This window comes from Fundulus heteroclitus, chromosome 17 (assembly GCF_011125445.2).
Source record: "Fundulus heteroclitus isolate FHET01 chromosome 17, MU-UCD_Fhet_4.1, whole genome shotgun sequence".
Taxonomy (NCBI): domain Eukaryota; kingdom Metazoa; phylum Chordata; class Actinopteri; order Cyprinodontiformes; family Fundulidae; genus Fundulus; species Fundulus heteroclitus.
The window spans coordinates 3,547,479-3,564,829 of NC_046377.1; the positions used below are offsets into that span (position 1 = coordinate 3,547,479).

Here is a 17,351-nt window from a genome sequence, read left to right on the forward strand (position 1 = left end):
TGCACTGTTCAACAAAGACTGATGTCCAGCTAAACAAGTTATTCTCGAATTAGAATATTCTGATTAATAATTCAATTCAATTTCTTGTGTTAAATAGTCCTTGTTTACAAACATTTTCATCTACATGGCATTTTTGTTGCTTATAATTAATGCAGAGAGAAGTAAAAATTAAATCGCAATTATGATTGAAATAAATCACAGTTTAGTTTTTTTTGTTGGCCCTACCAAACGTGCAGTGCATGTGTGAACATACCTTCTTAACAGGCTAAACTTTTGATGTTAAAAAAGTGTTTTCTTTCATTGGGCTTAAGAAAAATTTATCTTTTCTAAGAAACTGAATTTTGGAGTTTAGAAGTAGAAATAATCCTTAATCCAAAACCAACAGTTATAAAATTTTAAATATATTACATTCTTAACAAGTTTCAATTTTTTAATTGAACAGAATTTCAGAAATTAACTTTCAAATATGATATTTTCTTCCATTATGGTAATAATCCGGTTAACTGGCTCTACCTAACAACGAGCATGACTTTCCAAAGACAAGCTAGTGCGTCTAATAGCGCAGTGATGTATTTTTCCCTGCCATCACCAGCATTAGGTCTTACTTGAAGCGGCTTCTCTCCTCCAGGTCAGCAGGGGGCTCTGTGGTAATGAGGCTGACTAGCTCTTGCATGCAGTGGTCCTGGGAGAGAAAGAGAAGCAGCCGTCTGTTTTGGGCCTTGCACTCCTGCAGGACGTCGTCTTCCTCCATCAGCTCTCTCAACGTCACGTCTTCCTTGTCCAGCAACTGGTCAATGTGGGAGGTGGTGTGTAGGTCGAACTTCCAAAACATGTTGGCCGCTGGGATGGGGGGCTCAGCCCTGGGCGGCCGGGGAGAGCATGGCGAGGGAGGCAGCAGGAATGAAAGAAAGAAAGAAAACAGGAGAATGTAAGCACCCAAAACTCGTACGCTTTAAGGCAACGCTAAGCAGGCGCAAAACATCAACACACATACCAGTGGATGAAATCTGGATATCTTTAATCAGACCTCCTCCACAGGCAGGCAGGCATTTGTGTGTGTGCAGACAACAGAGAGTGTGGCAAGTCGTTGCATTTATCAGCATGGGTCTTTTCTTAAAACACAGGCCTCTTTGGGACACACGGCAAGGCTCACCATAACCTGCAATAGACCAAACAAATTCTCTTAGCACAACAATTGGAAGGGATTTTGAACCTGCAAACAAATGGCAAGGCAAGTTTATTTATATAGCACCTTTTAGTAACAAGAGGCTTCAAAGTGCTGGGGTGTTAAACAACCGGGGTGGTGATAAAGACATGGAGAGAATAAATCATTTTAAGTCAAGTTGTGGACGCTCTTTTTCTAGAACCTTAATAGTTGGTAGAGTCAAACATGGAGTTACCTAGCCCCATGATTTGCAGAGAATTGTAGTTAAAGCTGCACACATTGATCAGTGATGAATAGGTCTTTTCCATTAAATGTAGCAAAACTAAGAACATCCAACCTTTTCCGTCTATGAATGCTTTAACCATCGACAAGCCGTGACTAAAAAATTTTTTCAGTAAAAACCCAGTAGTAGTGCTTAGGGACAAATGCTACACAAACAGAGATAATCTTGTAATTTCTTAATTTTCTGGACTGAAAATATAACTTTTAGCACATTTTTATAGAAATTTTTTTTATAGAAAAATCTCTCATTTAAAACTCATTTCCAATAGAAAAATGCAAACAGATTATTGAAATTTTACTACTGTTTTTCTTTTTCTTTTTCCAAGCATCCTGTCTCAACATTTCAGGCATGCCACATGGAGAGGCTGGTTGTCTACGTGTGCCAGGGCTGTTTTGCTCTCAAAATAATATCGCAGGACGGAATCCAAAATTCATGCTTTACTTTATTGAATCATGATTGCATCAAAGTAGAAAGGCCACATTGCTGCAATAGTAACATGTGTCCTAACCACAACATCCACCTTCGCCGTCTACATTCCCCTATCGGTCTTCCTGATGGTCCATGGCTGGTTATCATCCTACATCACTGGGAGAATTGAGCATATTGCCTTGGGAAAGGTTAAACACATAATGTCAACTGTGGTGTCCCTCAAGGCTTAGTGCTTGGCCCCATCCAGTTTATACTCTACATTTTCCCCTTTGGCATGTAATTTCCTTCCACTGCTATGCTGATGACACTCAACTCTACCTCAGGACAAACCCAAACCCCTCCGCTGCCCTGACATCACCCACTCTGACCACCTGCTTGGAGGAGATAAAAGCATGAATAAAGCCAAACTTTCTTCAGCTAAACAGCTCCAACACCAAAGCCATTTCAGTCGGCTTTCCACACCAGGTTCTGCCGTCTGACATTACCTGCATCATCTTATCAGGACAAGATATTCCCCTTTCAACATCAGCCAGTAACCTGGCATCAAACATCTCTGCAACACCTCCTTCTTCCGTCTCAGGAATATTGCCAAACTCCATCGTACACTAACTTCTGCAGATGTAGAAAAACTTTGTCTCCATTAGGCTGGATTACTGCAATGCGCTATTCATCGGGATTCCTGAGAAAACCTTTCAGAAGCTGTAGTACATTCAGAACAGCTCTGCTAGGATCCTGTTCAAACATTTTGTGACCACATGATTCCTTGTTAACTAAAAAAGGGCAGCAATGGCTGAAATTAATAATATTGGCCTAAAGATTATTAGATCATAGCAACATAGAATTTCAACATCGTTTCTAAGTTTTAGACTTTGATAAGGATCAACAAAGCAGTTTTTGCAAGGTCAAAAGTCTTGGCCTTATCCGACCATCTCTCCTGGTATCAACAAGAAAATATGCCATCTCAGGCACTCTGGAGCACAGTTTCCATTCTTCATCGATATAATATACAGACTAATGTACGGGTTAATCGTGCTACTGGCTGTAACGTACTTTAACGGCTGCTCTGCTTCCTCCTAAACCAGCTCTACCACTGCTGCCATTTCAACATTTGAAATTCCCTTCATTTTCTCAACCTCACCGTGTCTTTCACTTCCTGTTACAGACTGGAGTCACATGACTACAGACCGTACATGCATCTTATAGCCTTACTATATACAGCCAAAAGAGACAAAAACATTTAAAATTTTTTATAAAATGGAAAATACCTATACGGTCAAAATGACAGTCGTCATAGTCGTAAATTTCAGCATTGGTAAGAATTTCAGTTTATCGCCAAGGCCTGTTTAAAAACCACCTTTTAAGAAGCTTGGATTCAAAATTTGTATGACACACAATGGCCTAAAGTCGAAATAAAAGTCAGTGTGCAAAGTCTCTTGATTCTCTGCCTTTTTCTAACGTCTCAATGAAAGACCTAAATACAAGTGTTTGGACCAGAGCTTTTCTTGTAATCTGGAGGCAAATAAGACAAGCTTCCAGATTGCTAAGAGACATTTTTGCTTTATCAAGTATTGGTCAATTGCAAGGATATGTGACTTCTTTGAGTCTGAATCAGTGCCGGACAACATGAGTTAATGCTAGCTGTTAATATCGTGACAGACAGTCCAACGACAGGGATCTGTCAGTCTGACTCCCCCTACCAGCTGCATCACACGCTCCGCTGCGTGAATGCACACTGAAGCAGCGAAACAGCCCTAAACTCATTATTTCACCAGCTTCTTGAAGGTTCTAGTGTGGGCTAGCTTGCGGGCTATCCCTTAGCAGACACACTAAAGGCTCCCACACACTCGGCCGTACCGTCTGGATACTGTGAGCCACGGAGACTCTCCAAAGACTTTCTATCCTTCATGGTCAAGTGTACCCATTGCCTACATTTCCCATAATTCCTGCCAGTGGGACGAAGCGGGGGAATGGATAGTATGTTTGATTAGCTAGTTGAGCACCTAGAGCTATCTCTTTTCCAGCAGGCTCCCACCGCTCACCTGTCAAAGTGGCATAGAGAGGGGCTGTGACAGACATATCTCAATGTATTATCATTAAAATGTATTCACCTTCTTCCATTTGGATTTTTTGTGTATGTGTGGGTGCATAGATGTGTGCGTGTGTTTGTGTTGAGTGGGTATATGTGCATAAATTTGTCGCCTGGAGGTGCAAACTTGTCAGAATGGTGAGAACTACAGAAGGCTTGGACCACTCAGCATCCAGGGGCAGCAGAGAAGTCTGCAGCAGCCCCAGGCGCACAGACACAGGGCACCACCCCAGCGCCGATATATGGCCCACATAGAGATTGGTCATCTGTGAAGCACAGGAGCAGAGGCCCCCAGGCCTCTGAGGCACACGGTGAAATGTTGGGCACTAAGCCACGTCATCACCTCTCGCCACATAGGCCAAGCCCGGGACCCATGATGGCTGGACACAACCCCGGCAACAACACTGCCCAGCACCAAGAAGAATTGTCTTTTTACTGAAAATGTCTATATAAATAAACTTGCCTTGCCTTTATATCAGTAATCATTAAGACGCTGTATTACAAGAAACATTTACCCATCATAAAGCTTTGCTGTGCACATATCCATCATTACCGGAATAATTTTTCTATTCTCTGGTCTCAGCAACACAATAAAAGCTCCTATTAGAGTATGGAAAGAAAAACTATCCTAAATAAAGGTTAAAAATATGGAATGCTTAAAGTTTTTTTTGTTGTAGTTATTGTATTAACTCATCCAAACACAACACACGAGCATGAAAAGAACTATTAGACCTGCTGAGCTGTTTCTCTGACCAAAAGGCTCAGCAACTGGCAATCATGGAAGTAAAACTAAAGGAGGAAATCAAAGTGCTTCCTCCTTTTATTTTGGTTTCTCTACAAGGAGGACACGTTTTAGCTAGAGCTTCAACGGGGGCAGCGGCGTCCATCTGGCATACATTTACAGAGTACACAAGAGCAATAAACCCCGCTGAGAACTCCCTGTGCACGCGGCAGAAAAGCAAATGCTTAACTTTTCACCCAACAAGAAGCCATCGGAGGCTGCAAAAACTGTCTACTGGCACATGAAGCAGATGATGAAAGATGAACAATGGCACCTACAGAGGCAAAGAAAATAGTAATTAAAAGCATAAAGCGTTGAAATAAAGGAAAGGGACTTTCCCTTTCGTTTTTAGCGTAACGGCCCGTTACGCTGAAAATGTGCCAGTAACTTGCTAGAAGGAGTTGCTGGCATGTTATGCTAATTTACCCCATTCAACCTCCCAGGTATGTTCCATGTTGTTCAGCCTGTTGTGGATGCAATTGTCTAGTTGAATAAGTTGGTTTACCAGATTAAATGCCAGTTTTTAGCCTTGGATACTGTGAAATAAATGTCTAAATAAACGTGACATAGTCCAACGCAACTTATATGTTTGTTTTTTTCCCTCTTTAAGACGCATTTTTTGAGTGATGTGAGCTACGGTCCGAAAAATACGGTAATAGCAAAGGAATGCTAATACGTTGTACTGGGAACCTACACATATTTATTTGGAGTTTTTGACACACTTACTTTAACTGCAGGCTCATCTTTTCCTACAAAAATTCAAACATACACTACAGACATGCCATGCCGCTGTTGTTGCTTTAAGCAATAAAAATCATGATTTTCTTCTTTTTCTTTAAGACATTGAATTATTTGTTTACATGCATTTTCCTTTTCATGTATTTCTACAATTCAAAAAGTAAGTAGTTAAATGAAATACCTGCAGAACGTGCCGATTTTTTGTCTGTTGAATCATCAGAATGTTTGCTAGAATACAATAATATCCACAATTACCATTTTCACGCTTTAATGTGCTACTGTTTCATGATCAGAGACCTCAGAGTATGTTTCTCTTGATTGCGTGAGACATATTTTGGTAAGGTGCGATGAGCTGGCTGTAGAAATCCAAACCTACTAAGCCACCATCCGGTACAGTGCGTGGCGGCTGCTGACTTGCTCCTGCTCTGATGCGATACGGACCTCTGGCAGAGAACGCTTAAACACGTCAGAGTGTGTCATCGGGGCCTCCGGCTTCAACAAAGACCGTGCCACCTGCTGGATACAGTTTGGTCACTGGGAAAACTGTATCCAGCATTTGTGTATACTATCCAGCAGTTGTGTTTGTCTGCTTTAGTCCTTTTGCCAAAACAGCCTCCCGTGTTGCTGGTTGCCACATCAGCCCGAGCACGGCCTGGACCCCCAACCACCTAGCAAGACGCTGGCACACACTGCCAGCGTGTCAATGAATGACAGAGTAAAATGTCTGCAGTCAATTAGGGGTTGTTTTAATTTCTGACTACAGTGGCATTCAAAAATCCCCCCCCCCCCCCCTCCGTTGAGAACTAGATATTCGGAAAAGACTTTCAGACAGTTTAAATAGTTTTAAAAAAGTCCCACAGCTCTTAGAACAAGAATTGGCTGAAACATAAACAGCTGAGTTTATTATTCTAGTTTAGTCCCCTGATCGGCAGAAGTACATTGTTGTTTCGTAGTCCACTTTTTTGTTGGTGAAGTTTATTTCTTACGTCCTTTGTCATATTATACATGTAAGTGTAATAGGGATTAGGGATGATGTGATGCTAAAATTTCAAACTCTATACAGACACTAGGAAATACATTTGATTCTTGATACCATTTTGGACAGCAGCAGGCGAGCTCAGACCGACAGAGGACCGTCGCTGGGCTGTCTCTGTCCATGTAGCTAATACATAAACAGTTTGTGTTAGCTGATGTCGTCCGTTTACTACTTGATTGTTTGAGAAACAGGAGCTTTACTGATGTACACTCCTCTATAGAGTCATGGGATTATACTGTAGCATTATCTTAGCATTGTTCAGCATTTTGAGTTTTTCTTGTCAGCGTGCCTTGTAGGAATAAGTCCTCCAAACAACACTTTTGTTTGTCTCCTCTATAAAGAAAGTAAGATGTTTTTCTGCCTGTACTCAACATGTTAGAGTTTAAACTTCCAGCAGCAGATCACTGCAGAGAGGCTTAAGGCTCAAACCCACCAAACTATCCGATCCGACGAACAGATTTTCTTTCTCACCTACTGGCTGCGTAGAGGCTCCCTCTACGGATCACCGGACTCGCGAGATCTGTTGGCTGTACTTCTGGTCTCCAACCAGTGTAGCGTTACATAAACTGTTTATTAAATTGTTTTACTGAATCTCCGGTTCAGAGATTCTCTTTTGTATTCTGCCCAAAGCAGATGAGTTTTACTTTGTTAAAGGTGTCTTCCTTCCTGTCTGACCCACAGATTTCCCATCAAATTGCTGCGTAGCTCCGAGCAAGACAGAGCAGGGTTCTAGCTTGTTCGGAGCTAGGAAGCACAGCTGCAGAAAACCGCAATCCGGTCTTCCTGGCCTCATTCACTTCAACCAGATCTAATAGCTACAACGCATTTTCCGTTGGATCGTATGGTATGGCGATTTTCAATCTTTACCGTCTCTGTTATTGGAGCAATGTGGTCGGACGAATTGTGAGAGTTTGGGCAAATGTGAATGGGTCAAGTGAGTATCTTTGAATAATTCATTTTTAGTATTGATTATGTCAAGATATTATTTTGACAACTCCATTGTGGATGCATGATATTACAGCAGTATTTGGTCAATGTTAGTCATTTATTTAACATATCGTCAATGTAAAGTCATTCAACAGCCCCAATTTGATTAGTCAAAAGAAGAACGAGCATGCAGGAGCTAACAAACACGTTTTAACAGTAGCTAGAAGGCAAAAATTAAAACAATTGCGGCAGAAGTTGGGAGCACAATACATTACGCATTCGAGCAAACCAAGAGGTTCTCCAAAGACTGTCGGAAACAGCCAAAACAATGAATATGATGGCTCTCACGGACCGGTCGTTTTCCAGAGTAGAGGACTGAGGATTTCAGCAGCTGACAGAGAACATTGAACCCTACTAAAACCTTCCAAAATGCTGTGACGTTTCTCTCCCCACTTTCCCTGAAGCAGTGGTCATACATGCCACAATGTGACTGACACTACAGACATATGGCCAGATGATCAATGAAATGGATCGATGAAAACTTTATAATGAACAGAGCTGATTTGCACGCTCAACGGTTTACATTTGACTGCATGTTCGCTCAGCAAAAAAACAAAAAGGGACAACGAGCAATTTGTGCTTTGGACGGAATACGCTAGGGACAACGGACAGATGTGGCGTTACAAGTCTGGACTGTGTGGAACATACACTACAGCTAGCGGTGCCTAGCGGTGCGTGGTCGAGTGTTGAGCCAGCCAAACATCTCTGGATGTGTAGCCATTAGGGGGGAAAACATTTTTGTCACTCAACTTTCCGCCTCCCGGCTGAGATATATACAGCAAAGGTCACGTGTGACAACCAAGATGCTAAAACAAGATGGAATAGCACATTGTATGAGATGAAAAGTCGACTGGATCAGATTTGTATGGAGCAAATCATAGCGGCATCCCTGTTCCTGCACATATCAGTGGGGTCTCATTGAAAACAGGACGGTGTTTCTCACTCCATTCGAGCGATTAACAACGGAGATAAGTTCACAATTTGCTTCTATTGCAGATGTGAGTCAGTCCGTTGCGGCCGACACGGATAGTGGAGTCGGCAAAGCAAAGGCCACCACGCTGGAAGCTTTACCCCCAAATTCCACATCCTCTGTTCCAGACCGTCTCTGTGAAAACCAACGCCTACTGCATGCTCGGTTACGCCGTCTTGCTCCGCTCTGAGTTCCTTGGAGCTTGAGGAGAGCAAGCACGAGAGTTCACGGCATTAAAAAGGGGACTAACTAACTTTTCATTCATCCTGTTAACAGTGTCCGTAAAGTTCTCTGTTGCTGATTTTACATCGACTCGATGTATTTTTACTTCCACAAGTATGGGTGAGTGCATTGGTCACCAAAAACTTTATATATATATTACATGACAAATCTGCTTTCTTGTTCGGTGAAAAACAATTAGTTTGCGTCCAATATTTAAATAAAACGGTCTACTTTATTGGGAATATATAAAAACAGATGTTTTAATTTGTAGTTACTGATCTCTGGTTATTTTACTTTGACAAACCGGATGTTGTTAGCATTCTTTTTCCTGTTTGATACGACTGAATTTGTGGAGCTTGACCTGGCTGGAGTCCGACGGACCGGAACGGAGCAGAAAATTGGATTTGTTCCGTATTTTGACGGTGAACGACGGAGAGCTTTTCTGCTGGCGGTGCCGTTAGGAGAAATCCCGGAGAACGTGGAATGGTTCGGATTAATTATAACAACAACGTAGTTGCTCCGTCAGGCGGATGTGCACGTACGTGAACAGAACAGTCACAGAGGATGTGGAATTTGGGGGTAGGGCCTAGCCGACCTAATTTCTCAATGGTGCAACTAAAAAAAAAAAAATGGTGTTTCCACAAGTGCCAATAGCCATGGGGGAAAAAAATCTTATAAATACTTATATAAAACACATTTATACATTGTCCTTACATGTAGTAAACTCATTTGTTATGTCTGCAACACAATGTCATTTCTGCCTAATATGGACATGCATTGCAGCGGAGTTCCACCCTGAACTGCAGATGCTGCAGGAAACACTTTGGGGTTTTGGGGTTAGGCAAATCCAGGGGAGAAACCAGAGATATCTAGAGCTGCTATTTCTATTCAATTCAACTCAAAAATACTTTATTAAACCAAAAGGGTCACTAAATTTGGACACAAACTTGGTGCATTATTAAAAATATGACATTAAAATTCACCTCCCGGACTGAAGCGTGAAGGCTCCTGTGATGAATTTTGCGTCCATGCCTCCGACCACTAGGTGGAGCTTGCCGCTGCGTGCTGTTTTTGTCCTGCTGAGGTCTCAGAGCAGAAGAAGAACTAATAGTGGCTTTACCATAGACATAATATAAGAGTAGACGCGTCATTGGGCGGGTTCTGCCTATGCTGCGATGCGTCAGAGCGTCCGCCATCTTAAATGTGGCAAATCTGAAGTTACTCAGTCACTTAAACAGTATCAGAGGGACTTTAATCTCTGAATATACTTTGTATTCGTAGTATTTTGTTTTTAATATTACAAGTTTATTTTCGTATCCCTTTAGCTTCATTCTCCTGAATTTATTCTCCTAAAGAATAAAAATATTTAAAATAATCTAACTTGGCCCTATTACTCCAGGAGTGAAATAATTCTGCAAACTGTGATTATTCTGGAAATGTTCCCCCTTAATTCTCATAATATGATGTTTTTATCATAACATTATCACTTTTGTGTTTGTTTGCTTATTTTTACTTTATTGACCTAGGACTTTTTTTTCCTCATATTATTAATTTTACCTCTTTAATACTCACCCAAAAAGTCTGTTCCTAAAGGTTCACATGTGACACGGTTTTTATGAAATAATGAAGACCACAATGTTTGGATTTACCAAATTGATCCTTATATTCATAACACATACACACACAATATATATATATATATATATATATATATATATATATATATATATATATATATATATATATATATATATATATATATATATATATATATATATATATATGTGTGTGTGTGTGTGTGTGTGTGTGTGTATTTATTGCAGCACAGGAATGAGGCATCTTCTCTGATCCACGTTCACAATAACAGAACTCAACTTTTTTCTGCCACATACAATATGGCGGTGACGTTGACGTGCGAACCTGCGCCCTATGACGCGTCTACGTATATATGTCTGTGGGCTTTACTACTTACACAGTAGTTAAGCTAAAGCTAAAAATAAAAAAAATAGTTAAGCTAAAGCCGGCTCTCGGTGTGCTTTACTAATAAAAACACATATTTTGCCGTGCTGTGCGCAGACTGTGAGCCGCGGGGACATTTTCCTCCATAGTCGAACTTTTCTGTTGTCTTTATTTCTTGTGACAAATTCCTACAGTTACTACACTTTTTCCCAGCGGAAGGAGTGATTAAATGTTTGATTAGCTTAGCTAGTTGAGCTTAGCTAGGATGCAAGTACCCGGTTCGATCCCCGGTCCCGGCACTCTGGGTCCCTGAGCAAGACCCTTAACCCCCGATTGCTCCCCAGGCGCCGCACATGATGGCCCACTGCTCCCCAAGGGTGATGGATTAAGATGTAGAAGTAAATTTCTCCATTGTGAGATCAATAAAGTTCAATTATTATTATTATGTAGAGCTGTTTCTTTTCCAGTAGGAACCCGCTGCACACCTGTCAGTGAGAACAGAGACCGCCTGCCTGGAGCAGCTCGGTGTCACATATAAAACAGTTTGATGTAAAGACTTCTTGCCACTGAACAGTTTATAGCGTGACACCGTGTAGTGGTCGCGTGCCCGTCAGCCTAATGCCGGCTCACAGTGGAAGTTTTTTTTTTTTTTTTTTTTCATCTTTCATTACACATTAATGAGAATTGATTCTTAAATTGGAAAATTGATTATTATTTTTTTACACGGCCCTAAAACATGCGCGGGTGGATTTACCTTTCAGAATAACTGGAAGTCAAAATAAAACAGACATATAAGCTGACGTTTGGTCAACGTATATATTTATATAAACTTAGCTGGAAACGCCTCTGGCATGAAATGCACATCAACTGACTTGCTGTCGGAGCTCAGATTTCTGTTTACTTCAAACCGACTGATGAACCGGTAGCAGATTAAAACCAATGCAGCCTAATGTCAAGACAACGATCCCGAATCAACCACACCAACCGAACCTCTCCTCCAACAAGCCACGGTTTACTTTATTCCTGCACGATCAAGAAAAGCTTACTTAGTCCTGGCCTCAGCCGATTGAGACCGTGTGCAAAACACCACAGAACAAACGTCTCGGTACTTTTTATCTCACAAGTAACAATACAAAGATAAAGATTCAAAATCTACAATGTGATATGAATCCATTTAGTAAGAAGGTGTTCTCTCGAAAGCAGCAACTTCATCGGGTACACCAAACTTGGCTATTATGTTATGTTACACACCAACATTCACACCTGAGATATCCCAAGAAAAGCAAACTAACTGACCAATATTACGTTCATAATAAATGTTTACCAACGACGAAAAGGCTCTGAATAAAGCGAATAATCGAGCCCGTCTTAACTAGTTCCTCATTCTTCTGATTAGCATGTGAGCTAATTAGCCACCGACTGTTGAGCGAAGTTAGCAAACTTAATAGCTTCCGAACTTAGGATCAACTTTTGTCGTTGCTGAAGCGGTCCGGCGTTTGTTGGGCATTACGTTTAAATCCAGGTGTTTACATGCAAACCTACCTTTGGCCAAAAGTCCAGCGCTGTTCCCTCCTTCTCTGTTAGACTTTTCAGGATTTTAACGATAAACAGGCAGCTCTAGGTCACCAGCTAACTGTTAGCTAGCCTGAGCTGGCTAGCATTCGTTAGCATGTGAGTGGTTTGTTTTGAAAATGGTTCGGTCTGAGGCAGCACCGAGCTATCTTTACTAGCTCAACTTGGCTAACGTTGGTCAAATGTAAATGTAGAAACAACCAAACCCGCAACCTCCCCGCTTAAGGGCTCCGTGGCATTGCCGCTAAAAAAGTAGCATTTCCTTATGTACAAGGTTTGATTTGGACTCTCACGCACAAAGATATTCAAAGCGCGGCTAAGTTTAGCAAGCAGGGCAGGAAAAACTCAAGTCATAAATTTCGAATCAAAATGGCGACATGGTGACGACGAGAGCGCGCAACAGACGGGAGCGTGCGTCGTCGACGACAGCGCTCCTCGGTACAGTGGGGGAGACTCGCTGTACAGCATATCAGGTGAAACAGACATAGTTTAAAAGAAAACAACATATTTTATAGTGATGTAGTTCATACGTTTATTTCTGATACTCTTAATTATTGTTTAGTGTCTCACAAAATTACAATATGACTTATAAAAAATAGTTTTATAGAAAAATATTAGGTCACAAAAAATACGCCCATATACAGTAGCATACACTACGTGCACCGTGATGCCATGGTCATTAAAGAAGGCAGTCTCTCCAATGTTTCACAGTGCAAAGCCCTGGAAAATTAAATTTGCATCTCTAGAAAGCTCAACAACAAAGGGAAGAATCGTCTAGGTCACAGGTGTCAAACTCAAGGCCCGCGGGCCGAATCCGGCCCATCAAGGTAAATTATCCGGCCCTCAAGAGCCCTCAAAAAAGGCACTTCATGTCATAAAGTAGAGGCATATATCCTTTTAAAGTGTATAAAGTGGCTAAAACTGTGCCTCCTGTAAGTGTAACTCACCCCAATATCAACTTTTTTTGCAGATAAACCGTATAAATTGGGCCTAAGGTTGCTACTTTTATGTTACTGTGCATTTTTTATATTTCTATGTGAACTGGAATGAAATTCTGAAATGAAAAGTATCGTCAATACACGTGCAACCGGCCCTTTTAGTGACTTCATGACGCCAAAGTGGCCCGATATAGAAATGAGTTTGGCACCCCTGGTCTAGGTGCTCTAAAACGTTCTTGTAGATGGCCGCACTGACTTTTGGACCTGCTAAAACAGCAGACCAGCACCGGCAAATTGTCCCCGTGTCGTTGATTCAGGAATATGTGGCTGAACAGAAGAGATCTATCTTTTTAGAGCTAATAGATAGCAGCTTTACAGGTTGTACGATCAAAAATTGCGGCGAGCATGATTGCCCTCCACCAATAAAGTTCTGCATTCAAATACCGACCTGTAGTTTCTGCGGGGAGTTTCCGTGTTCTCTCCAGGTACTCTGGCTTCCTCCAACAATCCTAAAACTTAATTGGTTTCTTTGAATTGCCCTTGGAAGTAAGTGTGTGTATGTGAGTGTTTGTGCATGGTTGTTTGCTCTGTGTGTGTTTGTTGCCCTTTCATGGACTGGCGACCTGTCCAGGGTTCACCCCAGATAAGCAGGCACCATCAAATGGATAGATGGACGATCAACAGCTCAGCATTTCCATAGTGACAGGACAGCAACAAGTATGGTGAGGACTCATATAAAACCAAGTCAATGTTTTGTAGGTCACATGGAAATCAAGTCTTTAAATACTCTAGTAGAGAACATCTAAGTTCTGTGTGGAATCTATTGATTAAACAAGTCATTTTACTGATAATGTATGCAACAATGACCCACTGTTACATTTATATTTATGGATATCTAATTGTTTATGTAAGTGCCAGCACAGTAAAATAACCCTACAGCAACTGGGTTTTTAATTGGTTTATTCTGAATGTTAGTGTGTGTGTGTGTGCGTGTCTTCCACTGAGTTAGAAGGCCTCATCTTGTCATTCCCTCTGTAAAAATAAATAAATATAGACATGTAATTGTTAATGTTTTACTTTTCAGCATTTAAATAAATGTTTTAACTGCAGTAACAAAAAAAGCAAATTGTTTTAAAGGCTAAAATATAATAGTTCAGTTGAATCCACACAAATACCAAAAGGAAAACTTTATGAGCACATCATTTTTTTTTTCAAATAGTAACATTTGATAATGTTAGGTATTATTAGTAAATCATTTCATTCATTTTATTGTTTGAGAACATTTTATAGATTTACAGCCCACTGTCTGCCGTTTGAAGCAGCCACAGAAAAATTTGTGCATATAGACGATTCAATAAATTAGAATTTCATTGTAAAGTCGATTTATTTCAGTAACTGAATTGTCAGTAACACATTGTATAGATTACATACACACAAACTGGTGTTTTCAAGCCTTTATTTCTGTTAATTATGATAATTTTATTACGACTAATAAAAACATGACATTTTAGAACAGAACATTTTATCAGACCGATAAATAATGCATTCTTCATACATAAATGTAGACTTGATGCACAGTTTAATAGCTGCTTAAAGGTTATTCTCAAAAGGTACTTTTAATCTAACAAACAAGCCTCACTGGAACGCATATTCTTATTTACTTATTATTACTGTGTATATGATTGTATAGGTTTCTCACTGTGTTTGTGTGATTCAAGAGCTCAGAGTGAAAGAGCTCTTGGTTTGCTGATGGTTTATTTACTCGCTATAAACCCATGTGAAATATTTATGTTTGAATACTGTGATGCTTTTAGGATAAAATAATATAAGCCTTTTTATATATCGTTGTATTCTTGTTCACAAGAGAAATGGTTTGTTTACATCTCTCTTTCATGTGGAACCAGAATATTGTCAATAAATACAATGGGAGCATTGCTGTTTAAACCGTACGACTAGGGTCTCATGTTTACAGTATCCTTGTGCAAGCATGTCAGAATAGGTTGCTGTAAATTTGGCCTATTCCTCTTGACTGAACCGGTGGAACAGAAATACATTTGTAGGCCACCTTTTCACCTATGTTCACACATTTTCTAAGGGTATGTCAGGGCTTAGTGACGGCCATTCCAAAACTTTGACTTTATTTTTTTTAAGCTACTCTGTAACTACTTTGGGTGTATGCTAAGAACCATTGTTTGTTTGAAAGACTATATATCAGCCTAAAATGTATCCTCCTGGCTGATGCCTTCAGTATTTCCACATAATGTGCTCTCCTCACGATCTCATCCATTTTGGGAAGTGATCCCATCTTCTGCAAAACACCTCTACAGCATTATGCTGCCACCCCTAAACCTCACATTTGGGTTGTTTGTGCTAGGCTTAACTGTACCTCATTTTTTTCCTTCACATGCAACAACGGCGAAGCATTTACATTTTAGTTTGATCAGACCATGAAACACTTTGTTGAAATTTAACATCTTTGTCTCCAAGTACACTTACGAATGATAATGTGCTGTTTTATGCTGCTTTTGAAGTAATGGCTTCTTCCTTGCTGAGCGACTTTTAAGACCCTTTTGTTACAGCATGAGTTTCCCAGTGGATAAAATGCTAGGATCAGCCAGCATTCCCATGAGGAAGTTTGTTTTGTTCTTGGGTTGATATGCCATTTTAGATCAAAAGCATACTTACCTCTAAAGGAGCAGAACCAGTCTTCTTCCTTGAAGCTTTGATGGCTGGACATCCCCATGCTATCTCTACTTGCAGACAGGCCCGTATTAAGACAATGTGGTGCCCCTGGGCACTATACCTCAAAGCCCCCCCCCCCCCTTACCCGTGCTGTCCTCCGGTCAAAAACATCAGACATAATCAAGGGGATTTCTGTAATGTAATTTACTATTTACTAACTTACACAACTACATGTAGGCATATGAGCAGTGAGCAATATTCAAATATCTCATTTTAAAATGTTGAAATCAAAAAGATCTTGATTTATTTATCATTTATTATTATTGTGACATCAGTGTTCACAAAAAGAATAATGCATGGCCTTTCAACAATTTCAAGTAAATAATATAACAATTTATGAAAAATATATTTTTAAAGCATGTGTCATGTGGTGCCCCCCATGGTTGGTGCCCCTGGGCACTGGCCCACTGGCCCTTATGGATAATCCGGCCCTGCTTGCAGATGATTGAATAGATGAACATTGCACAAGGAAGCAACTGGAAATGGATGTAGATTAACCATGCATCTTTGGTTATCTTTGAATGTCTAACTTCATGAGATCCAGAGATGTAAAAAAAAAAAAAACATCCAGGGCTTCAGCCCAGAATGCCCAGATCTAACAATGGCTACTGGGGTGAGTGTAACCGAAGACTCCAACGAGGAACAATGAAAACCAAGGAGCTAAACAAAAATGAACGACACAGAGAAATGACCTGAATATGGGATGCCTAAATGAAAATAAGAAGCCAAGATGATCAGGAAAAACTGTACAAAAGAAAACCAAAACACCCATGGATTATGAAAACTGAGGGACCAAACAAGCACAAAGTTCTGGTCTTGAGTAGTAAAAATCACTTTCCTTCTGAAAGCACCATGACATTAAATAAACCACTTAGCTCATTACTGCCCTCTTGTGGTAGTGTTGCTCACAGTGTTTTACTAGAGCTTCTGGACACTTGTGAGAAAACGTGTTTGCTTTTGTAAATGTTGCAGGTCATTAAACAAATGTAAAGAATAGACACATAAATAAACACAAAATTATTTGTTTAAATGAAGGTGTTAACTATGAAAGGGGGGGGGGACCTCAAGGTAACCCTTCCAGTTAAAACACTAACTAACTGTTTCTTGCTGCATGTTCAGAAAGCTGAGTTGAATTTCTCTAGCCACACACAGGCCTGTCAGAAAACGCTTACAAAATGAGTACAGCAAAAGGACCTCAGACCCCAGACATCAAGCTGCAATTTAACAAAATTCAGCAATGAATGAGAATTAAATTGCGATTTATCCGTCTGAAAAAGGTTACAAAACCTTTTCTAAAGCTGAGAGACTCCAGCAAACCCACGGTGACCGCCATCATCCACAAATGGTCAAAAATTTAATCCGTGAGGCAGACACAGTGTCTACTTTTAAGACTAACCTTAAAAACCTCCTTTTTGACAAAGCTTATAGTTAGAGTGGCTCGTG

At 40.5% G+C, this 17,351-nt stretch overlaps 1 protein-coding gene across 1 annotated transcript in view; it reads right to left on the minus strand.

The window, feature by feature from the left end:
- LOC118556575 (serine/threonine-protein phosphatase 6 regulatory subunit 2-like) overlaps positions 1-12,615 on the minus strand; it is a 32,733-nt gene extending 20,118 nt beyond the window's left edge. The window contains exons 1-3 of the mRNA XM_036149263.1: positions 12,199-12,615; positions 995-1,159; positions 606-860 (exon numbers count right to left, since the gene is read on the minus strand). Coding sequence (XP_036005156.1) covers positions 606-832 — 227 coding nt within the window. The 5' untranslated portion in view covers positions 833-860; positions 995-1,159; positions 12,199-12,615. The remainder of the gene's footprint in view (positions 1-605; positions 861-994; positions 1,160-12,198) is intronic.
- Between the last annotated feature and the right edge of the window lie 4,736 nt (positions 12,616-17,351).